The sequence below is a fragment of the Trachurus japonicus genome, chromosome 17 (genome assembly GCF_045865225.1).
Source record: "Trachurus japonicus isolate A0001 chromosome 17, Traja_1.0".
NCBI classification, from domain to species: Eukaryota; Metazoa; Chordata; class Actinopteri; order Carangiformes; family Carangidae; genus Trachurus; species Trachurus japonicus.
Genome location: NC_140923.1, coordinates 10,492,228 through 10,516,330, shown reverse-complemented (window position 1 = coordinate 10,516,330; position 24,103 = coordinate 10,492,228). Strand labels below are relative to the sequence as shown.

The 24,103-nt window shown below is 42.5% G+C and overlaps 5 protein-coding genes and 2 pseudogenes across 9 annotated transcripts in view; 2 read left to right on the top strand and 5 right to left on the bottom strand.

Annotated features, from left to right (window-relative positions):
* Nucleotides 1-2,985, top strand: part of svilb (supervillin b) — a 70,542-nt gene extending 67,557 nt beyond the window's left edge. For all 4 annotated transcript variants that reach the window (XM_085804952.1, XM_085804951.1, XM_085804950.1 and 1 more), the window contains one exon: nucleotides 2,045-2,985. In XM_085804952.1, the coding sequence (XP_085661078.1) occupies nucleotides 2,045-2,131 (87 nt within the window). In that variant the 3' untranslated portion in view covers nucleotides 2,132-2,985. The remainder of the gene's footprint in view (nucleotides 1-2,044) is intronic.
* A 956-nt stretch (nucleotides 2,986-3,941) lies between these two features.
* LOC146970147 (tripartite motif-containing protein 16-like) lies at nucleotides 3,942-5,885 on the bottom strand. The gene has a single exon (XM_085804953.1). It carries the CDS (start codon nucleotides 5,757-5,759, stop codon nucleotides 4,065-4,067), a length of 1,695 nt encoding a protein of 564 aa, XP_085661079.1. The 5' UTR covers nucleotides 5,760-5,885; the 3' UTR covers nucleotides 3,942-4,064.
* Nucleotides 5,886-6,910: 1,025 nt separating this feature from the next.
* On the bottom strand, nucleotides 6,911-8,828 carry LOC146970146 (tripartite motif-containing protein 16-like). Its single transcript, XM_085804947.1, has one exon. The coding sequence runs from the start codon at nucleotides 8,826-8,828 to the stop codon at nucleotides 7,143-7,145; it is 1,686 nt and encodes a 561-aa protein (XP_085661073.1). The 3' UTR covers nucleotides 6,911-7,142.
* A 1,665-nt stretch (nucleotides 8,829-10,493) lies between these two features.
* Nucleotides 10,494-13,797, bottom strand: LOC146970145 (tripartite motif-containing protein 16-like; annotated as a pseudogene).
* A 67-nt stretch (nucleotides 13,798-13,864) lies between these two features.
* LOC146970144 (tripartite motif-containing protein 16-like) lies at nucleotides 13,865-15,541 on the bottom strand. The gene has a single exon (XM_085804946.1). The coding sequence runs from the start codon at nucleotides 15,539-15,541 to the stop codon at nucleotides 13,865-13,867; it is 1,677 nt and encodes a 558-aa protein (XP_085661072.1).
* A 1,535-nt stretch (nucleotides 15,542-17,076) lies between these two features.
* On the bottom strand, nucleotides 17,077-18,353 carry LOC146970143 (tripartite motif-containing protein 16-like). Its single transcript, XM_085804944.1, has one exon. The coding sequence runs from the start codon at nucleotides 18,351-18,353 to the stop codon at nucleotides 17,142-17,144; it is 1,212 nt and encodes a 403-aa protein (XP_085661070.1). The 3' UTR covers nucleotides 17,077-17,141.
* Nucleotides 18,354-20,037: 1,684 nt separating this feature from the next.
* LOC146970142 (acyl-coenzyme A thioesterase 1-like) lies at nucleotides 20,038-22,612 on the top strand (annotated as a pseudogene). The gene is made up of 4 exons (XR_015038047.1): nucleotides 20,038-20,538; nucleotides 20,607-20,788; nucleotides 21,311-21,912; nucleotides 22,579-22,612. The product of XR_015038047.1 is annotated as an acyl-coenzyme A thioesterase 1-like (transcript).
* Nucleotides 22,613-24,103: the final 1,491 nt, after the last annotated feature.

Sequence of the window (24,103 nt, the reverse complement as noted above, 5' to 3'; positions counted from 1 at the left end):
AACCTGATTCACTCCTGTTCTCACTCTCTCTCTGTCTCTGACGTGTGGCGCTGGTTGAGGAGGAGAAAGTTTTGCTGCTCGGCTTCATGTGAAACGACGGTTGTGACGACTCAGTCACAGTCGGTCAGGTCCTTTACATATCAGCTGAGAGATGTAATATGAAATGAGACAACCAACATTAGATCCTGAAATAATCAAAATGATAAAAACAGAGAGAGTCAGAAATTAAAAATAGAAATTTATGTAACATAACCACAGTATTTATAGTTTATTGTTTGTCAGACTTAACAGATAAAAAGTGAGATTTTCACACACACAGAGCAGAAACTATCAGTATACTGTCAGAAAATGAATTGTCAGCTATTTTAATAGTCGTTTTAACGGGACAACGAGGAGTTTCTCCATCGGCAGAACGAAAAATTCTGCGACAATAAAAAAAAGTCTCATATTAATGTGGATGAATCTACGTTACCACTTGTTAATGGGCCCATTTTCTGTAAATATATGTTTTGTCTCTATGGTTATTTTGTTATTATTAGTGGTGGTGGAAATGCTGGGCGAGCCGACCAGCGTTTCTTTACTTTCAGTTTCGTGGCGAGTCATGAGAATAACGCCGTCGAATCTCCGTTTATGGTGGGAACTACGACGGTATGTGATCGTCTTCCAACCTCTGACTTTAATTCTTGATGAATGAAAACATGAGTCTGTCTTGCGCCGGTCAAAGAATTTTACGGTGCACAGAGGCTCATAAATGTAGTGTGAAAACGCTTCGCTTTTCCAAAACTCCTCGTTGTCCCTTTAAGTCACTTGTACATAATATCATTATAAATGAAACACCACTGGAGCATCTAAAGACGTCTCTTTCAGCTCCGTGATGTACATCGAGACTGTTTTTTAATATATTCGAAACATTTTCTAGTTCGGCTTGATATTCCAAGATAAAAATAATCATAATCATTCGTATACAGTATATGGTAAAGTGGGTGAGTTTGTAAATCGTCTCTTTAAAGCCTGAAAGTTTCATTGTGCAGCATCACTTCCTCTCTCTTTAAAAGTATGTCAACTGCACCACCTTCCTCTACCTACACTGTGCTGCTGCTGCTGCTCCACACACACACACACACACACACACACACACACACACACACACACACACACACACACACACACACACACACACACCCCTTCCACCTGAGACTCTTTCCTCTCACTATAAATAAACACACCTGTGATTCACCGTCGGCTTCACCCCAGTCTGACTCACTGTGTCTGCCGAGCACAATGTCCACGCATGAAAACACTCAAACTACTAAACTGTCCTTCACGGTACAAGAGGTTCACTGAGGTATTATCCCAAGTAAAGACTCACACACAGTACAGAAGATCAGATATAATCTACTTTTCAGTCTATGTTTTCATATTGTTTTCTTGTTCTGCTCTTACAGCTGGAAATGTCCGAGAAATTCCCACGACATTGAACTCACCATGTCGGCGTCGCCTCTAAATCTTTAGACTGTAGCCTCACGTAGCCTCACATGTAGAAGCATGTCGGATATAACAGCTATGCAACAACTGCTGCTGGAGCCTGATGCAGTGACTGTGCAGTGAACACATACGTTTATCCTTTATATGTTTAGTTTCAGCCACAGATATAAAATCAAAATCAAAGCTGTGGACGAACTTTACATTTTCCCCTCAAGAATCAGATAAAGAAATCTCCAAATATTGTACAAAAGGACTCACAGAGTTATTGTTAACTTATTTATAAGGAATATACTCCTCCTCATTTCTGATTAATAACTTTTTTATTACTATTATATTTTTCTTATTTTTTATCAGAGTTATATCCAGTATATTGTCACAGTATAATATTAGAAGGGAAATCTTATGGACTGTTTTTTAAGCTCACATCCACACTCAAATAATCAGTACCTTCATTAAAACAGTATGTTTCAGCTTCACCCTAGATCCTGTTGGACTGTTTGTGCTGTTGTTTAATCGGTTAATTAACAAACTCTTTTGTTTTCCTTGTGTATTGTTGCAGAAAGCTTTGGACATGACGAGAGAGGAATATGAACGTCTGCCAGGGTGGAAGCAAGTGAACTTAAAGAAGGCCAAAGGACTGTTTTAAGGAGGTTTTTTTTTGTTTGGTTGTTTTTTGTTTTACATGGAAGATGGCGTGTGAAGTGGACGGCAGTGGAGATGGAGATACAGTACAGGAAATGTCACATGAACTTGTTTTTTTTAGTGGAGACGTGTGAGGACGTCCACCGTGTCCCGACTCTGAAGTTGACGACAAATACGACGACGACGACGACGATGAGACTGGAGATGCACCCGCCTCGCTTATAGTCATGTTTTTACTTGGACTTTGTCATCACATAATGAAATGAAAGTCGAGTGGTTTAAAGTGAAGGGGAAAGAAAAACGCCACCTTGCTTTGGTTCATACGTGGTGTGTGTTTGGAGGCTCCTCCTCCGAGCACCGAGAGACAAACACTATAGGACGCTTGGTGTCAGAGTGCCATGCTATGGTTGTGTGTATGTGTGTGTGCGTGCGTGCGTGCGACTGTATATAATGTGCGTGTAATGTGTAATCTGTGTAAATGTGTGTGTAGATGCGTTTGTGACTTTGTATCTATGTAAAAAAAAAAAAAAAAAGAAGAAAAACAACTCCTGTCCTGTCAGATGTTGTGAGGAAAGTTGTGTTTTTTTTGTTTTGTTTTTTTTTGTCCACAGTGTCAGGCCACGTAGGTGAACTCATGTCGCTCGACTGTGCTGAAGTGCTGCAGTGACTCTGACTGACTGAGCTGTAATTTAAAGGTTCGACTGCGACGAGAGGACAAACAGCAGCTTGAAGAATCTGAATGTATAGTGCCTTGCTTTTTGTGTACAGTTTATATACAGAAATTCTAGTCTGCATTTTTAAAGACTTTCTTTGTGATATAAGACATAGTGAATTAAATCACAATAATGCTCCAATCAATCCAGGACTCTGTGTCTTCTTCTGTGTCTCCTGCTACAATGTTTGAAAACTGTTTATTGATTATCTGAGGTCTCCTTCTCAGCGTGATTCGCAAATAGAAAAGTATTTTTGCTGATCTATAGTTGAATTTCCATCAAAAACCCCAAAATGTTTGTTTTTATCATCAGAGGAAAACAGAAAGAAAAGCATCACATTTTAAAATGTTTCTATTGATAAATAAAATGACATCTTTTTTTAATCTTTTTATCTGTATTCATTAAGCTTCTTGTGCAGACTGCCTCAACTGGAAATTGAAACAATGAGGGAAAAAATGTAAAATTCATATCATCTATTAAGTCTTTTTACATGAGTGCTGTTTTTCTAATAATAAGAGTCACGAGCCTTTAAAAAAAGAGAAAGATGAGCAAAATATCTAACATTTTAAAACTAATTCAGACTCAATGTGTTTTCCTTTTCTATTTATTCATGTCACTTCTGACTGGATATTTTTAACAGGAGCTTGTTGTCACTCATCAAGGCCACTAGATGGCGATGTTAGGCCACTGGTACAGGAGCAAAGAGGAACTGAACAAACACACTGGTCCTTCAATTCATTGTAGTTTATTGAGTTCGTGCAAGAGTCAAATGATACAAATATGAAACATTACAATGGATTTGGTCACATATTGAATCAGTAAAGTTTGTTAAATGACTTTTGTTCAGTGATTTCATGCAGATTCACATCAAACAATCACATTGTTTCACCTAAATCAATCACTTCCTCATTGATAATAATCATGATATAAGACGTCATAGACCTTAAATGTGATTCAACAGTATCAATGTACATGTTATTATAGATTATAGGCCCAAACAACAACACACAAACACATCAACACAAATATCCAACAAACATTTAGAGCTCAGAGAAGTTTCTATTTTCATGTGGAGAAATGTGAGTTTAAGTAAAGAAACATCATCATGAGCAGTGATCTCCTCCACGGCTCCAGCTCCACCTCAACAAACTCAAACATCAACACAACAAGAAATGACAAGAGGTCAAAGTCCCGCCCGTAAAACATTCCGTCAATGATCCTTGTCTATTTAATTTTGCACAACTCAGCTGTGTCTCCACTATTCACACCAAAGATATCATCGGGGAACCAAAATCCAGCATGTAGAGGCTGAGTGAATGTGGTCTGGACTCTGTGGAGGAGAGTCATGGTTTCAGAGACGCTGTAGAAGGACAGAATACCTGCTCTGTGATCCAGGTACACTCCTACTCTGGAGGACGGATGACCTGAAACTGGAGTGTCGACGTTGTTGTGTAAAAATCTAAATCCGTTATCGTTACAATATAACGCCCAAGATTTCTCATTGAATCCAAATCCACATTCATACGGCCTCCCTGCTCTCCTGATGTCCTTGTATGCGACTGCAATATAAACTCTTACTCCTCTCCACTCCACCTCCCAGTAACAACGTCCAGTCAGACTCTCTCTACTCAGGACCTGAGCACATGTAGTGAATCTGTCTGGGTGACTAGAATAAGACTGTTCTTCACTCATTGCTGTGACTTTCCTGTTTCCCTCAGATAAAACCAGCTCTGTGTTTGCTGTGTTTGGATCCAGTGTGATTTCCTGTGAATATTGTAAGAACCCAGATCTGGTCCTGGGCTCTGGTGGTGCTGACAGTAAAACATCCACTTCAGTCACTGTCAGTGAGATGTTTGTCCATGTGTCTCTCAGAAGGTCCTGTAGTTTGTCTCTGAGCTCTGACACAGCTGCTGTCACATCCTCAAAGTGTCTGAGAGGACGGATATTGATGCTGGATGAGTGTGTAGATGGACTGAGTGCTGACAGTGAGGGGTAGTTGTGTAGAAACTGGGTGTGATCCTCTGTGTTTGACAGCAGCTTCAGCTCAGCGTCTTTCCTCTTCAGCTCAGTGATCTCCTGCTCCAGCTTCTTCTGAAGCTCTTTGACTCCACTCACTTGAGTTTCCTGCTGGGATCTGTTCTGCTGCTTCAGCTCAGAGCTTCTTTTCTCCATGAGACGGATCAGCTGATTGAAGATCTTCTCACTGTCCTCCACTGCTTTATCAGCAGAGCCATTGATGGCCTCCACCTCCTGTTGAAGCACCTTCACATCTTTCTCTCTGAGCTGGATTCTCTGCTGGATGTTTTGTCGACTCAGCTCCAGCTCTCTCTGCTTCTCAGTCCTTTCTGCTGTAGCTGAGACTGTTTTGTGGCCTTTATGTTCATCCACAGAACAGAGATAACAGATACACTGCTGATCAGTGCGGCAGAACATCTTCATCACCTCATCATGACGAGAGCAGATGTTCTCCTGGAGCTTCTTGGTTGGCTCCACCAGCTTGTGTTTCTTTAACGGAGTTGCTTCATAGTGAGGCTGCAGGTGTTTCTCACAGTAGGAGGCCGGACACGTCAGACAGGACTTGACAGCTTTGAGTTTCCTCCCAGTGCAGACATCACAGGCCACATCTTCAGGTCCAGCATAGCAGTGATCATCAGGAGCAGCTTGGAGTCCAGTCTTCTTCAGCTGCTCCACTAAAGCTGCTAACATGGTGTTTTTCACCAGGTCAGGCCTCTGTATGAAGTCCTTCCTACACTGAGGGCAGCTGTAGATTTTCTTCCCATCCTCTTCATCCCAGTGGGTTTTAATACAGTTGAAGCAGTAGCTGTGTCCACAGGGAATAGTCACGGGATCCTTCAGTAGATCCAGACAGATGGCACAAGAGAAGGTCTCCTGGTCCAGATGAACTCCTTTCTGAGCCATTTCACCTCCTCACGGTCTCTGTCCAACAGTCTGACTTTCACCTCTCACAGACAATGACTGTGTGAGTTTCACTTTCCTGGAACAGATACTAGTTTGAGCTCTGATCTAAACAACATGTGTCTCTGCAGTGAACGGGGCCTGTCAGCTCTTCCTCTTCACCACATGTTGGTTCCACCCATCTTCAAACTGTAGATCTAAAGAGGAGGGAACAAGGAAACAACAGGGTGGAGCTCAGTGTTTGAGAGCAGGAAGAACAGGGAGGGTTGTCTGTGTTGTCTTGACCTGAAAGGGGAGAATAGCTGTCGCTGTAGTGAAGTAAAATGTCCAGTATTTCTATCTATAATGTGGAGGAGGTGAAGTACAAATGTGCAGAAAACAGAAATAGTGTTTTCTTTAAGAAGTAGAAGAAACAAGGAAGTCCATGTTGCTGAGGACAACACATTTATCATTACTTAATCCCTCTGAATAAATATCTCTCCCCAAATAATCCACAGTCGGACGTCTCAGCATCAACAATGTTATTGTCTGTTTGTATATTTATCTTTACTTATTCATCTAACCACTCACTGGATACTTGCTACAACACTATAAAAGGAGTTGTTTTGGTTATACTTTGCATTTTGCCATTTATAAAGGAAATTTGTCAATATATAAGAAGTCATGAAAATAAAACTATTCTCATGGTGTTTCATCTTCTTATACAATAAATAAATGAACCTTGTGAGTTTTATTTATAAAACAAATTCAGACTCAACTTGTTTTCCTTTTCTATTTATTCATGTCACTTCTGACTGGATATTTTTTAACAGGAGCTTGCTGTGATTCATCAAGGCCACTAGATGGCGATGTTAGGCCACTGGTACAGGAGCACAAAGGAACTGAACAAACACACTGGTCCTGCAATTCATTGTAGTTTATTGAGTTCGTGCAAGAGACAAATTATACAAATATGAAACATTACAATGGATTTGGTCACATATTGAATCAGTTTGTTAAATGACTTTTGTTCAGTGATTTCATGCAGATTCACATCAAACGATCACATTGTTTCACCTAAATCAATCACCTCCTCATTGATAATAATCATGATATAAGACATCATAGACCTTAAATGTGATTCAACAGTATCAATGTACATGTTATTATAGATTATAGGCCCAAACAACAGCACACAAACACATCAACACAAATATCCAACAAACATTTAGAGCTCAGAGAAGTTTCTATTTTCATGTGGAGAAATGTGAGTTTAGGTAAAGAAACATCATCATGAGCAGTGATCTCCTCCACGGCTCCAGCTCCACCTCAACAAACTCAAACATCAACAACAGATGACAAGAGGTCAAAATCCCGCCCGTAAAACATTCCGTCAATGATCCTTGTCTATTTAATTTTGCACAACTCAGCTGTGTCTCCACCAATCCATCTAAGGAGATAAGGAAACCCAAGTCCAGCATGTAGAGGCTGAGTGAATGTGGTCTGGACTCTGTGGAGGAGAGTCATGGTTTCAGAGACGCTGTAGAAGGACAGAATACCTGCTCTGTGATCCAGGTACACTCCTACTCTGGAGGACCGAGGACCTGAGACTGTAGCTTCGACGTTGTCGAAGCAGAATATAAATCCGTTATTGTTACTACATAACGCCCACGATTTGTCATTGAAACCAAATCTACATTCATCCCCTGCTCTGCTGATATTCTTGTATGCGACTGCTACATAAACTCCAAAAAATCCTCTCCACTCCACCTCCCAGTAACAACGTCCAGTCAGACTCTCTCTACTCAGGACCTGCCAATATGTAGTGAATCTGTCTGGGTGACTAAGATAAGACTGTTCTTTCCCCATTAATGTTACTTTCCTGTTTCCCTCAGATAATAACAGTTCTCTGTGTGCTGTGTTTGGATCCAGTGTGATTTCCTGTGAATATTTTAAGAATCCAGCTCTGGTCCTGGGCTCTGGTGGTGACAGTAAAACATCCACTTCAGTCACTGTCAGTGAGATGTTTGTCCATGTGTCTCTCAGAAGGTCCTGTAGTATGTCTCTGAGCTCTGACACAGCTGCTGTCACATCCTCAAAGTGTCTGAGAGGACGGATATTGATGCTGGATGAGTGTATAGATGGACTGAGTGCTGACAGTGAGGGGTAGTTGTGTAGAAACTGGGTGTGATCCTCTGTGTGTGACAGCAGCTTCAGCTCAGCGTCTTTCCTCTTCAGCTCAGTGATCTCCTGCTCCAGCTTCTTCTGAAGCTCTTTGACTCCACTCACTTGAGTTTCCTGCTGGGATCTGATCTGCTGCTTCAGCTCAGAGCTTCTTTTCTCCATGAGACGGATCAGCTGAGTGAAGATCTTCTCACTGTCCTCCACTGCTTTATCAGCAGAGCCATTGATGGTCTTTACCTCCTGTTGAAGCACCTTCACATCTTTCTCTCTGTCCTGGATTCTCTGCTGGATGTTTTGCCGACTCAGCTCCAGCTCTCTCTGCCTCTCAGTCCTTTCTGCTGCAGCTGAGACTGTGTCGTGGCCTTTATGTTCATCCATAAGGCCGAGCTGACAAATACACTTCTGATCAGTACGGCAGAAAATCTTCATCACCTCATCGTGACGAGAGCAGATGTTCTCCTGGAGCTTCTTGGAGGGCTCCACCAGCTTGTGTTTTTTAAATGTAGGTGAATGAAAATGAGGCTGCAGGTGTTTCTCACAATAAGAGGCCAGACAATGCAGACAGGACTTGACAGCTTTGAGTTTTCTCCCAGTGCAGACATCACAGGCCACATCTTCAGGTCCAGCATAGCAGTGATCAGCAGGAGCAGCCTGGAGTCCAGTCTTCTTCAGCTCCTCCACTAAAGCTGCTAACATGGTGTTTTTCATCAGGTCAGGCCTCGGTATGAAGTCCTTCCTACACTGAGGGCAGCTGTGAATTTTCTTCCCATCGTCACCATCCCAGTGGGTTTTAATACAGTTGAAACAGTAACTGTGTCCACAGGGAATAGTCACTGGATCCGTCAGTAGATCCAGACAGATGGAACAAGAGAAGGTCTCCTGGTCCAGATGAACTCCTTTCTGTGCCATTTTACAGCCTCAAAGTCTCTGTCCAACAGTCTGGCTTTCTCTGTGCTCTGAAGGAAAACTCTTCTCTGCTGCTTCTAGTCTTGTTCACCTGCTGGACAATGACTCATCATCAAAGACAGGTAAGGTAAACTTTTATACATGGACAAAGTGTGAGACAGGGTGTGTTATCTGTCATTTGCAATGTGATCAAACCAACCATGTGATGAACTGATCATCTGTCATAAAAGGAAATCATCCACTACTTTAAACTGCACTGTCAGTATGGACTTGGATCATATGAACTTGAGTTTTATTTCTTTCTGGTCTCCAGTTGAGTGTTTACTGCAAAACGTCTCCAGGAGGAAACTCATCCAGAGGTTCTGTCCTCCTACAGAGACAAGCTGATATAAAACAGTATATTATTGAAGATTAACCCACTGGGTGAAAATCTGTTTGTTTTATGACCCCACATAAAAACACAGTGGTGGCTCCTTGTGGTGTTTAACCTGTAAATGAGTCATTTACCTGGTTGCACTCCTCCTCCAATAGGAAGACGTGTGATGAGACATGTGGACAGGAGCAGGAAGAAGAAGAGGGAAGTGCTGTCAGGCTTTGATTTGTTCCAACAACAGGAGCAGTTTGAGGAAGGCAGGTCGACTTATCACCTGGAACAAGTGGGATGAAAACAGTTCATGTCTCCACATCTCCACCTGGTTCACACCAAATCACTGAGTCTTCACACCTGTTCACACTCTTCATGTTTCCCTGAGGCAGAGTTAAGACCTGATTCAGTCTGAACACATGATGTGACAACTATCTGATGTCCACCACTTGTCCTTGTAGGCAAATGTACATTTATTTAAAATTCCTGTTTTCCTACAGTCATTGAATGCAGCTGCTACTGAACATCGACCCTCTCCAGCTCCCACTAACAACATCAGTCAGACTCTCAGGACCTGTCAGCGGTTATCAAAGAGTCTGAGTTACTAGAATAATATTTGATCTGTCACCATTTGTTCTTCAGGTCAAACACAGATATTTATTGACAGTGTTTGAATCTTTATTTCTGCTGTTTTAGAAAGAAAACCTCTCACATTAGTTTCACATTTCTCCATCAGCTTTGAATCAGAACCTGGACCAAAGACACAAAAAAGATTAATTGATTCTTTGGTGAAAACAGTTTTATTGATGATGTGAAGCTTAGTTTGTTTATACATTGATCAGTAGAAGTCTGTTAAATGGCATTTTAGTGATTACATGACCAGATACATCAATCAGTCGTCTCCTTATTGATTATTTTCCATATTTACACTTTGATAAAACCTCAAAAACCTTATTTGTAACTCAACAACATTTGATCAGAAAAACACATCAATGTGATTCTATATTTCTTAGTTTCCACAGTGAGAACAAACTTCATTGATAAAGGAAAGTCTGGTGATTTCTCTGTTAAGGCCCAAACAACAACACACAAACACATCAACTCAAATATCCAACAAACATTTAGAACTCGGAGACATTTCTATTTTCATGTGGAGAAATGTGAGTTTAGGTAAAGAAACGTCATCATGAGCAGTGATCTCCTCCACGGTCCAGCTCCACCTCAACAAACTCAAACATCAACACAACAAGAAATGACAAGAGGTCAAAGTCCCGCCCATCAAACATTCCGTCAATGAACCTTGTCTATTTGATTTTGCACAACTCAGCTGTGGCTCCATCACACAAATCAAATACAGAGGCAGGGATCGAAAATCAAACATGTAGAGGCTGAGTGAATGTGGTCTGGACTCTGTGGAGGAGAGTCATGGTTTCAGAGACGCTGTAGAAGGACAGAATACCTGCTCTGTGATCCAGATACACTCCTACTCTGGAGGACTGAGGACCTGACACTGGAGTCTGGATGTTGTTGAACCAAAATGTGAACCTGTTGTTGTTACACTCTAATGCCCAAGATTTGTTATTGTGTCCAAATCTACATTCATTTCCTGCTCTGCTGATATTCTTGTATGCGACTGCTACATAAACTCCAAAAAATCCGCTCCACTCCACATCCCAGTAACAACGTCCAGTCAGACTCTCTCTACTCAGGACCTGATGACATGTAGTGAATCTGTCTGGGTGACTAGGATAAAACTGTTCTTCACTCATCTCTGTTACTTTCCTGTTTCCCTCGTATAATAACAGCCATGTGTTTGCTGTGTTTGGATCCAGTGTGATTTCCTGTGAATATCTGAAGAAGTCAGCTCTGGTCTTGGGCTCTGGTGGTGACAGTAAAACATCCACTTGAGTCACTGTCAGTGAGATGTTTGTCCATGTGTCTCTCAGAAGGTCCTGTAGTTTGTCTCTGAGCTCTGACACAGCTGCTGTCACATCCTCAAAGTGTCTGAGAGGACGGATATTGATGCTGGATGAGTGTGTAGATGGACTGAGTGCTGACAGTGAGGGGTAGTTGTGTAGAAACTGGGTGTGATCCTCTGTGTGTGACAGCAGCTTCAGCTCAGCGTCTTTCCTCTTCAGCTCAGTGATCTCCTGCTCCAGCTTCTTCTCAAGCTCTTTGACTCCACTCACTTGAGTTTCCTGCTGGGATCTGATCTGCTGCTTCAGCTCAGAGCTTCTTTTCTCCATGAGACGGATCAGCTGAGTGAAGATCTTCTCACTGTCCTCCACTGCTTTATCAGCAGAGCCATTGATGGCCTCCACCTCCTGTTGAAGCACCTTCACATCTTTCTCTCTGTCCTGGATTCTCTGATGGATGTTTTGTCGACTCAGCTCCAGCTCTCTCTGCTTCTCAGTCCTTTCTGCTGTAGCTGAGACTGTGTCGTGGCCTTTCTGTTCATCCACAGAACAGAGATAACAGATACACTGCTGATCAGTGCGGCAGAACATCTTCATCACCTCATCATGACGAGAGCAGATGTTCTCCTGGAGCTTCTTGGTGGGCTCCACCAGCTTGTGTTTCTTTAATGGAGCTGCTCCATAATGAGGCTGCAGGTGTTTCTCACAGTAAGAGGCCGGACACGTCAGACAGGACTTGACAGCTTTGAGTTTTGTCCCAGTGCAGACATCACAGGCCACATCTTCAGGTCCAGCATAGCAGTGATCAGCAGGAGCAGCTCGTCGTCTCTTCTTCTTCAGCTCCTCCACTAAAGCTGCTAACATGGTGTTTTTCACCAGGACAGGTCTCGGTGTGAAGTGCTTCCCACACTGAGGGCAGCTGTAGATTTTCTTCCCATCCTCTCCATCCCAGTGGGTTTTAATACAGTTGAAGCAGTAGCTGTGTCCACAGGGAATAGTCACTGGGTCCTTCAGTAGATCCAGACAGATGGAACAAGAGAAGGTCTCCTGGTCCAGATGAACTCTTTTTTGTGCCATTTCAGCTCCTCACAGTCTCTGTCCAACAGTCCGACTTTCACCTCTCACAGACGACGACTGTCTGAGTTTCACTTTCCTAGAACAGAAACTAGTTTGAGCTCTGATCTAAACAACATGTGTCTCTGCAGTGAACGGGGCCTGTCAGCTCTTCCTCTTCACCACATGTTGATTCCACCCATCTTCAAACTGTAGATCTAAAGAGGAGGGAACAAGGAAACACCTGAATAGGGAGGAGCTCACTGTTTTCGAGAGAAGGATGAACAGGTTTTTTCTGTGTTGTCTTAAGGGAGAATAGCAGTCGCTGTAGTAATGAGGAGGAGGACAAGTACAAACATGCAGAAAACAGAAATAGTCCTTTCAATCCAATCAAGTACATCCAGATTGTACATGTAGTACTGTATATGCCATATCTCATCTCTACCAATCAGTGCAGTTTAAAAGAAACAGGAAGTTGATGTTGCTGAGGACAACACATTTATTATTACTTATTCCCTCTGAATAAATATCTTTCCCCAAATAATCCACAGTCGGACGTCTCAACATCAACAATGTTATTGTCTGTTTGTATATTTATCTTTACTTATTCATGTAACCACTCACTGAATATTTGCTACAACACTATAAAATGAGGTTTTTTAGTTCTAGTTTGCTTTCTGCCATTTATAAAATAAATGAGCGAATATATAAGAAGTCATAAAAATAAAACTTTCTTTATGGTGTCTCATCGTCTTATACAACCCTGAGTCAAACAATAAATAAGTGAACCTTTTGAGCTTTTATTTTTTGTGACTTATTCCTCGTTATTATGACCTGTAAGAGATGACCCAGCTGTTCAGGACTAATGAAGAATCACTAACAAGTGATTGTAGGCTACATGTAGAAAATACTGTGTACACAGTAGATGAACTGTAAACAGGAGCTTGCTGTCATTCACCAAGGCCACTAGATGACGATGTTAGGCTTTCTCTGAAGAGCAGAGCTGCAATTGGTGCAGGAGCACAGAGGAACTAAACAAACACACTGATCCTGCAATGCATTGTGGTTTATTGAGTTCACACAAGAGACAAATTATACAAATATGAATTATTTCAATAGATTTTTTTCACACCGAAGCATTAAAGTCTGTTAAATGACTCTTGTTCAGTGATTTCATGAACAGATTCACTTCATCCAAACAATCACTTTGTTTCACCTGAATCTCTGAAAAAGAATTAATGATCTCCTTATTGATAATTGTAATATTTACACTTTGATAAGACATTATAGATCTTATTTGTCACTCAACAACATCAAATATGTATTTGTGGATTTCTCTCTCCACAGTGAGAACAAACCTGGCCCAAACATCAACACACAAACACATCAACACAAATATCCAACAAACATTTAGAGCTCAGAGAAGTTTCTATTTTCATGTGGAGAAATGTGAGTTTAGGTGAAGAAACATCATCATGAGCAGTGATCTCCTCCACGGCTCCAGCTCCACCTCAACAAACTCACACATCAACACAACAAGAAATGACAAGAGGACAAAGTCCCGCCCATAATGTTTGATTGACAGCTGATCTCTGCAGTGCAGAGACACAACAGCAATGAGCTTTTAGCAACAAACATGGAGACTAAAGAAACTGAAATGAACTAAAACATAGATTTTAACCAACTGCACCTTTAATGATCTTTGTCTATTTGAGTTTACACAACTCTGCTGTGCCTCCAACATTCCAACCCCAGCCATTACTAAACCAAAATCCAGCATGTAGAGGCTGAGTGAATGTGGTCTGGACTCTGTGGAGGAGAGTCATGGTTTCAGAGACGCTGTAGAAGGACAGAATACCTGCTCTGTGATCCAGATACACTCCTACTCTGGAGGACTGAGGACCTGACACTGGAGTCTGGATGTTGTTGAACCAAAATGTGAAACTGTTGTTGTTACAATCCAATGCCCAAGATTTGTTATTGAATCCAAATCCACATTCATTTCCTGCTCTGCTGATATTCTTGTATGCGACTGCTACATAAACTTCTCCTCTCTTCTCCACCTCCCAGTAACAACGTCCAGTCAGACTCTCTCTACTCAGGACCTGAGGACATGTAGTGAATCTGTCTGGGTGACTAGGATAAGACTGTTCTTTCCCCATTAACAATACTTTTCTGTTTCCCTCAGATAATAACAGACGTGTGTGTGCTGTGTTTGGATCCAGTTTGATTTCCTGTGAATATCTTAAGAAGTCAGATCTGGTCCTGGGCTCTGGTGGTGACAGTAAAACATCCACTTCAGTTGTCAGTGAGATGTTTGTCCATGTGTCTCTCAGAAGGTCCTGTAGTATGTCTCTGAGCTCTGACACAGCTGCTGTCACATCCTCAAAGTGTCTGAGAGGACGGATATTGATGCTGGATGAGTGTGTAGATGGACTGAGTGCTGACAGTGTGGGGTAGTTGTGTAGAAACTGGGTGTGGTCCTCTGTGTGTGACAGCAGCTTCAGCTCAGCGTCTTTCCTCTTCAGCTCAGTGATCTCCTGCTCCAGCTTCTTCTGAAGCTCTTTGACTCCACTCACTTGAGTTTCCTGCTGGGATCTGATCTGCTGCTTCAGCTCAGAGCTTCTTTTCTCCATGAGACGGATCAGCTGAGTGAAGATCTTCTCACTGTCCTCCACTGCTTTATCAGCAGAGCCATTGATGGCCTCCACCTCCTGTTGAAGCACCTTCACATCTTTCTCTCTGTCCTGGATTCTCTGATGGATGTTTTGTCGACTCAGCTCCAGCTCTCTCTGCCTCTCAGTCCTTTCTGCTGCAGCTGAGACTGTGTCGTGGCCTTTATGTTCATCCACAGGGCAGAGATAACAGATACACTGCTGATCAGTGCGGCAGAACATCTTCATCACCTCATCATGACGAGAGCAGATGTTCTCCTGGAGCTTCTTGGTTGGCTCCACCAGCTTGTGTTTCTTTAACGGAGTTGCTTCATAATGAGGCTGCAGGTGTTTCTCACAGTAGGAGGCCGGACACGTCAGACAGGACTTGACAGCTTTGAGTTTTCTCCCAGTGCAGACATCACAGGCCACATCTTCAGGTCCAGCATAGCAGTGATCAGCAGGAGCAGCTTGGAGTCCAGTCTTCTTCAGCTCCTCCACTAAAGCTGCTAACATGGTGTTTTTCACCAGGACAGGTCTCGATTTGAAGGTCTGCCTACACTGAGGGCAGCTGTAGATTTTCTTCCCATCCTCTCCATCCCAGTGGGTTTTAATACAGTTGAAGCAGTAGCTGTGTCCACAGGGAATAGTCACTGGATCCTTCAGTAGATCCAGACAGATGGAACAAGAGAAGGTCTCCTGGTCCAGATGAACTCCTTTCTGCGCCATTTCACCTCCTCACGGTCTCTGTCCAGCAGTCCGACTTTCACCTCTCACAGACAATGACTGTGTGAGTTTCACTTTCCTGGAACAGAAACTAGTTTGAGCTCTGATCTAAACAACATGTGTCTCTGCAGTGAACGGGGCCTGTCAGCTCTTCCTCTTCACCACATGTTGGTTCCACCCATCTTCAAACTGTAGATCTAAAGAGGAGGGAACAAGGGAACAACAGGGTGGAGCTCAGTGTTTGAGAGCAGGAAGAACAGGGAGGGTTGTCTGTGTTGTCTTGACCTGAAAAGGGAGAATAGCTGTCGCTGTAGTGAAGTAAAATGTCCAGTATTTCTATCTATAATGTGGAGGAGGTGAAGTACAAATGTGCAGAAAACAGAAATAGTGTTTTCTTTAAGAAGTAGAAGAAACAAGGAAGTCCATGTTGCTGAGGACAACACATTTATCATTACTTAATCCCTCTGAATAAATATCTCTCCCCAAATAATCCACAGTCGGACGTCTCAGCATCAACAATGTTATTGTCTGTTTGTATATTTATCTTTACTTATTCATCTAACCACTCACTGGATACTTGCTACAACACTATAAAAGGAGTTGTTTTGGTTATACTTTGCATTTTGCCATTTATAAAGGAAATTTGTGAATATATAAGAAGTCATGAAAATAAAACTATTTTCATGGTGTTTCATCTTCTTATACAATAAATAAATGAACCTTGTGAGTTTTATTTATAAAACAAATTCAGACTCAACTTGTTTTCCTTTTCTATTTATTCATGTCACTTCTGACTGGATATTTTTAACAGGAGCTTGCTGTCATTCAACAAGGCCACTAGATGGCGATGTTAGGCCACTGGTACAGGAGCACAAAGGAACTGAACAAACACACTGGTCCTGCAATTCATTGTAATTTATTGAGTTCGTGCAAGAGACAAATTATACAAATATGAAACATTACAATGGATTTGGTCACATATTGAATCAGTAAAGTTTGTTAAATGACTTTTGTTCAGTGATTTCATGCAGATTCACATCAAACGATCACATTGTTTCACCTAAATCAATCACCTCCTCATTGATAATAATCATGATATAAGACGTCATAGACCTTAAATGTGATTCAACAGTATCAATGTACATGTTATTATAGATTATAGGCCCAAACAACAGCACATAAACACATCAACACAAATATCCAACAAACATTTAGAGCTCAGAGAAGTTTCTATTTTCATGTGGAGAAATGTGAGTTTAGGTGAAGAAACATCATCATGAGCAGTGATCTCCTCCACTGCTCCAGCTCCACCTCAACAAACTCAAACATCAACACAACAAGAAATGACAAGAGGTCAAAGTCCCGCCCGTAAAACATTCCGTCAATGATCCTTGTCTATTTAATTTTGCACAACTCAGCTGTGTATCCACCAATCCATCTAAGGAGATAAGGAAACCCAAGTCCAGCATGTAGAGGCTGAGTGAATGTGGTCTGGACTCTGTGGACGACGTCCAGTCAGACTCTCTCTACTCAGGACCTGACAACATGTAGTGAATTTGTCTGGGTGACTAGAATAAGACTGATCTTCACTCATTGCTGTTACTTACCTGTTTCCCTCAGATAAAACCAGCTCTGTGTGTGCTGTGTTTGGATCCAGTGTGATTTCCCGTGAATATCTTAAGAATCCAGCTCTGGTCCTGGGCTCTGGTGGTGACAGTAAAACATCCACTGTCTCTGTCAGTGAGATGTTTGTCCATGTGTCTCTCAGAAGGTCCTGTAGTTTGTCTCTGAGCTCTGACACAGCTGCTGTCACATCCTCAAAGTGTCTGAGAGGACGGATATTGATGCTGGATGAGTGTGTAGATGGACTGAGTGCTGACAGTGAGGGGTAGTTGTTTAGAAACTGGGTGTGATCCTCTGTGTGTGACAGCAGCTTCAGCTCAGCGTCTTTCCTCTTCAGCTCAGTGATCTCCTGCTCAAGCTTCTTCTGAAGCTCTTTGACTCCACTCACTTGAGTTTCCTGCTGGGATCTGATCTGCTGCTTCAGCTCAGAGCTTCTTTTCTCCATGAGACGGATCAGCTGAGTGAAGATCTTCTCACTGTCCTCCACTGCTTTATCAGCAGAGCCATTGATGGCCTCCACCTCCTGTTGAAGCACCTTCACATCTTTCTCTCTGTCCTGGATTCTCTGCTGGATGTTTTGTCGACTCAGCTCCAGCTCTCTCTGCCGCTCAGTCCTTTCTGCTGCAGCTGAGACTGTGTCGTGGCCTTTATGTTCATCCATAAGGCAGAGTTGACAAATACACCTTTGGTCAGTGCGACAGAAAATCTTCATCACCTCATCATGACGAGAGCAGATGTTCTCCTGGAGCTTCTTGGATGGCTCCACCAGCTTGTGTTTTTTAAATGTAGGTGAATGAAAATGAGGCTGCAGGTGTTTCTCACAGTAGGAGGCCGGACACGTCAGACAGGACTTGGCAGCTTTGAGTTTTGTCCTAGTGCAGACATCACAGGCCACATCTTCAGGTCCAGCATAGCAGTGATCAGCAGGAGCAGCTTGGAGTCCAGTCTTCTTCAGCTGCTCCACTAAAGCTGCTAACATGGTGTTTTTCACCAGGTCAGGCCTCGGTGTGAAGTCCTTCCTACACTGAGGGCAGCTGTGCATTTTCTTCCCATCCTCTTCATCCCAGTGGGTTTTAATACAGTTGAAGCAGTAGCTGTGTCCACAGGGAATAGTCACTGGATCCTTCAGTAGATCCAGACAGATGGAACAAGAGAAGGTCTCCTGGTCCAGATGAACTCCTTTCTGCGCCATTTCACCTCCTCACAGTCTGACTTTCTCTGTCCTCTGAAGGAAAACTCTTCTCTGCTGCTTCTGCTCTTGTTCACCTGCTGTGCACTGACCCGTCATCAAAGACAGGTGCTTATAAGATGAATTTCAATGTGATCAAAACAACAATGTGATCAACTGATCATCCGTCGTAAAAGAAAATCATCCACTAGTCAAACTGCATTATCAACATGGACTTGGATCATGTTAACTTGTGTTTTACTTCTTTTCAGTGTCCCGTTGTGTGTTTACTGCAACATGTCTCCAGGAGGAAACTCCTCCAGAGCTTCTACAGAGACAACACTGGTCCTCTGTTCTCCACTGAGGATGAAGAGCTGCTGTGCTGAACTCAGCTGTTTCATATTTACCTGATATCAATAAAAAAAAGTTCTCCATAGTCTGAGAGTACACACAGTATCTAATCAGCTGATATAAGACAGTATATCTTTGATGATTAACCCATTGGGTGAAAAGCTGTTTGTCTTATGACTCCACATAAAAACACAGTGGTGGCTCCTTGTGGTGTTTAACCTGTAAATGAGTCATTTACCTGGTCACACTCCTCCAATAGGAAGACGTGTGAGGAGACATGTGGACAGGAGCAGGAAGAAAAAGAGGGAAGTGCTGTCAGGCTTTGATTTGTTCCAACAACAGGAGCAGTTTGAGGAAGACAGGTCGACTTATCACCTGGAACAAGTGGGATGAAAACAGTTCAGTCAGTCAGTAGTCAGACTCTCTCCTCAGGACCTGTCAGCAGTTTTCAAAGAGTCTGAGTTACTAAAATAACATTTAAACTGTCACCGTTTGTTCTTCAGGTTACGCACAGATATTTATTGACAGTGTTTGAGTCTTTATTTCTTCTGTTTTAGGAGGAAAACCTCACATTAGTTTTACATTTCTCCATCAGCTTTGAATCAGAACCTGAAATAAAGACACATGAAAATAGTTGATTGATTCTTCAGTGAAAACAGTTTTATTGTTGAGGTGAAGTTTCGGTTTGTTCACACATTGATCAGCAACGGTCTGTTCAATGACATTTTAGTAATTACATGAATATATATATATATCAATCATCCATCTACACATTGATTATTATCATGATATTTAGTACACATTGATTAAACCACAAAAACCTTATTTGTAACTCAGCAACATTTGATCTGGCAAAGACGTCAATGTGATTATAGATTTCTCTCTTTCCACAGTGAGAACAAACCTCAGTGATAAAGGAAGGTCTGGGTCCTACTCTGGAGGACTGAGGACCTGAGACTGGAGTCTGGATGTTGAACCAAAATGTGAAACTGTTTTGTGTGGCATTACGCCCAACATCAACATCCCTGCTCTCCTGATGCAGCTGCTACATAAACTCTTCTTCTCCACTCCACCTCCCAGTAACAACGTCCAGTCAGACTCTCTCTACTCAAGACCTGCTCATATGTAATGAATCTGTCTCGATAACTAGTAAAAGACTGTTCTTCTCTCTTTAATGTTGCTTTTCTATCTCCCTCAGATGTGTCTGTGCTGTGTTTGGATCCAGTGTGATTCCCTGTTAATGTTGTAAGTCAGTTGTAAGTTCAGTCACTGTCAGTGAGATGTTTGTTCATGTGTCTCTAAAGACACAGCCTAAAGGTGTTGACACATCTAATGGCACAGGAGAACTCACAGAACTCACTGAACAGACAGTCGGTTGCTTCAGATGAGATGTCCTCTCAAGTCAGACTGAGGCTGCTGCCGAGCTCCAGATGTTTATTCGACGAGCCCATTCAGGTGAAGGTGTCTGGGCTGAGGTCCAGGCAGGTGGTTGCTCTGAGAGCCAGGTCAACAGACGAGAGAGGGGTGGAGTTCAGCTCCTCGGCCACATACAGGGCTGATGGGAGCGGAGAGATCCACCTGGACAGAGACTCCTCTCTCAGCGGGAGCTATGTTGGAGTTGAACCCATGGGTCTGCTGTGGTCGATGAGGGCGGACAACTTGCACAAAAGGTTTCAGAAAACTAATTCAGTCAACCCTCATGTGGTGAAGTTCTCTGTGCATGAAGATGAAGAGGAGGGGGATGGAAGGATGTTGGCAGAGGTGACTAAAGAGAGGATTCTGATTGGAGATGGGGTCGTCCGGCGCCCTGTCAAAGAGGGGAATTTTCAGGGAGTCCTCTTTACTCCCCCAGGTTAGTGTCAGCTTTTTTTCTTAGTTTAATCTAACATCAATTACTTTGTATGACTTCTGTGTCTTGTGTGTCAGGTCCGTTTCCTGCTGTGTTGGATCTGTGCACCTTCATGTCTGAGAAAAGAGCGTGTCTCCTGGCCAATAAAGGATTTGTGGTTCTTGCTGTAGCAGTGCACAATGACAAACCTGGCAACATCAAGCTGATGCACCTGGACCACTTTGAAGAAGCTGTGAATTTTTTACAACAGCAGCCCAAGGTAAGTTTTTTGAGTGGGTAACCTGCTAAGCTGTTAGCACATACACTAATACCTGCTAATTAGTGCTAATATGTGAATAAAATTAAATAAGCACAGCCTTATGTGCAGTATTTGCATATGTTCAGGGACTTGAATTCTTTAGCGATGGTCTGGCAAGGAAACAAAACAGGCAGGCAGTTAATCCTCCATCCATCCACCCATCAGCAGGTCTATCACAGGGCTGATATAGGGTCATACAACCTGATAGTCACACTCATATATTGGCCATTTGGAGCCAACATTACTCTACTACACTTGTATTTGGACTGTAGGCTACTGAGAGAACCCAGAGAGAACCCATATATCCAAACAAAACAAAAACTGTCCAGTTTTTTTCAACAGTCATGGTCGTGAACAGTGTCCTCATGTGCTTGAAGTCATATTGATAAAACTCTTGAACAAAAAAACCAAGCAATGAAACACAAGCCAGACAAACCTGTACCATCAGAGGATCTTATAGTTTCTCTCTCACTGTCTCCACAGGTGGGCAGTAAAGGAGTCGGTATTGTGTCTCGGTCAAAGGCAGGAGATATTGCACTTTCACTTGCTGCTTTTGTGCCTGGTGTTGAGGCCATAGTGTGGATTAATGGTTGCAATGCCAACGTGGCTTTTCCACTCTACTATAGGAAAAGCCAAATCCTCCCTGCGTTAATGTCTGACAACAGAAAGATGATTCCCACTGAGTCAGGAGCCCACATGATCAAGCATTGTTTGGGCAACCCCTTGGCAGAGGAGAACAAGTCCACCCTGGTCCCCATTGAACAAGCCAAGGGTCGGTTCCTCTTTGCAGCTGCAGAAGACGACCTCAACTGGGACAGCAAGGCTTACATGGACGAGATGGTGGAGAGACTGAAGCATCATGGGAAGGAGAACTTTGAGACTGTGAGCTACCCAGGAGCAGGACATTATCTAGAGCCTCCTCATGGACCCTACTGCCCCTCCAGCTTTCATGGTTTTGCAGGTAGACCAGTCTTGTGGGGGGGTGAGCCGAGGTCTCACGCTGCAGCTGAAGTCCACCTGTGGAAGAAGATCCAGGAGTTCTTCAGAGCTCACCTGAGCTGTGACCATACACAGACTTAAGCCAAGTTGTGCAAAAAGTCTTTTTTTTTTTTTTTTTTTTTTTCAGTTTGCCTTCTTGTGGCTTTTTGGCATGCCAGAATTGTATGAATTTAAATCATATAAACAGAGAGGAAAAACATCAAGTCTATGACTTTACTAACCGACAGTAGCTATTTTTCTGGCAATAAATCGATCAACTATTGCAGCTCTCGGTTGGATACTGCTGAAACAAGATAGTGATTAGTGTTGTCATGTGTTGGCGTGTGAAATTAATAATGCATCTTCTGTAATATATATACAGTAGTATTGTATATTTTGTTAAAGTGGATCAGAGAGCGCTCTGGGTTTGTTTCGTTGTCTTTTGGGTAGTAGTGCTCTTAAGTAGCAGTTTTACATGTGCATGAAGAAACACTTAACATGCAGATAACTTCTGCCTCTAACCTCTTGTATACAGACAAGCTCGGATGTCTTTTAGCAAAGAAACTAAAAAATACCCAATGGCCATTTGGACCCTTTTCACTGGAACACCCTTGTACAAACATTCCCACAAGTGCCTCTACAAATCTGTTAGATAGTTGTCATGTTGGTATATTAAATTAATAATGCCTCCTCTGTATTGTTTCTTTGTTTTTCTCCCTTACTCACAAGATAATTTCTGCCTGGGGCCTGTCAAGTGTCACTCTGGCCACTAGGTGGCAGTATAACCATCTCCAGATGAACACCTAAGCTATGGTAAAGAGCAATGGTCCTGGTTAAAATGGCTGTAATATCATACGTCACCAGTATTGCAGTACTGGATACTGGAGAAGAAGAAGCATAAAGGTGCAGAAAACAGAAGCAGCTGACTTAAGTTAAATACAAGAACCTCAAGGTGCTCATCAGTAGTAATGCAAGTAAGCTTGAAATTCTAGTTATAAAATAACCTACACACACATTTGCACTTGCATGACCAAAGATGTTTGTTGTCTCCTGCAGTGTATTTGTTCATTTTAAGATTAACAGTTCTAATTTTTATCAGTTCTTTTGGTAGCACTACATAATACGGCCCGCGACTTACAGCGTACCTACCGCTCTCTTGCCGCGTAGGTTGCCGCTTATTTCACACAAGTACTGAGTAACTGCAGCTCACTTTCCCCCCTGTTTCCCCCGTGCATTTACAGTGTAACTAGGCTGCGTCTTAGCGCGTAACTTACATCCTGCTTCACACCAACTTCCACAGAAGTACAGGGTAACTCTCGCTGTTTTACAGTTTAACTAGGCTGCGTCTTGGCACGTAACTCCTGTTCTACTTTACACCAAATTACACAGTAACTCTCGCTCACTCCGCCACTAATTACCCCGCATTTTACAGTATAACTAGGCTGTGTCTTAGAGCGTAACTCCCGTACAATTACGTCCTACTTTCCCCGGACTTTCAGTGTAACTCCTGCCAGGTACATTAGAAATTAAATAGTCTACTGTACAATATGAGCACAGTTGCAATCCATGTTTTCCAAAAGTGTCAGCAGCGACATTTCACCTCTATTTCAGATATTTATTATTCATTATTTAATTGTATGGTTTGGAATAGGTGAGAAATGGGTATAGAGTGTGGACATTTTCCAATACAGTAACAGGCTGGCTGGTAGCAAACTTACCTCTCTAAAATGCACATCTATGAAAGTCTAGTTCTGTCATCCAAGGGCAAAACACAAACTATACAGTAATACATCCACAATAATGAGTCATTCGGAGAGTTAGAAAATGTTTTTATTATTTATTAACCAGAAAACACATGACACATCCACATCCATGATCATTCATAAACTTTAAGTACAGTAAGTACCCTACTGTAAGTGAGCACTGTTACCCCTCCTTAGTCTGCACCTATACAGTAGCTGTCATGCACCTACACACTACTTGTCTTAGAGTTACCCAGTAAGTAGAGGGTAACGGGCTGTATTATAAAGTAATGGCTGTTACTCCCTCCTTAGTCTGCACCTATACAGTAGCTGTCATGCACCTACACACTACTTGTCTTAGAGTTACCCAGTAAGTAGAGGGTAACGGGCTGTATTATAAAGTAATGGCTGTTACTCCCTCCTTACGCTGCACCTATACAGTAGCTGTCATGCACCTACACACTACTTGTCTTAGAGTTACCCAGTAAGTAGAGGGTAACGGGCTGTATTATAAAGTAATGGCTGTTACTCCCTCCTTAGTCTGCACCTATACAGT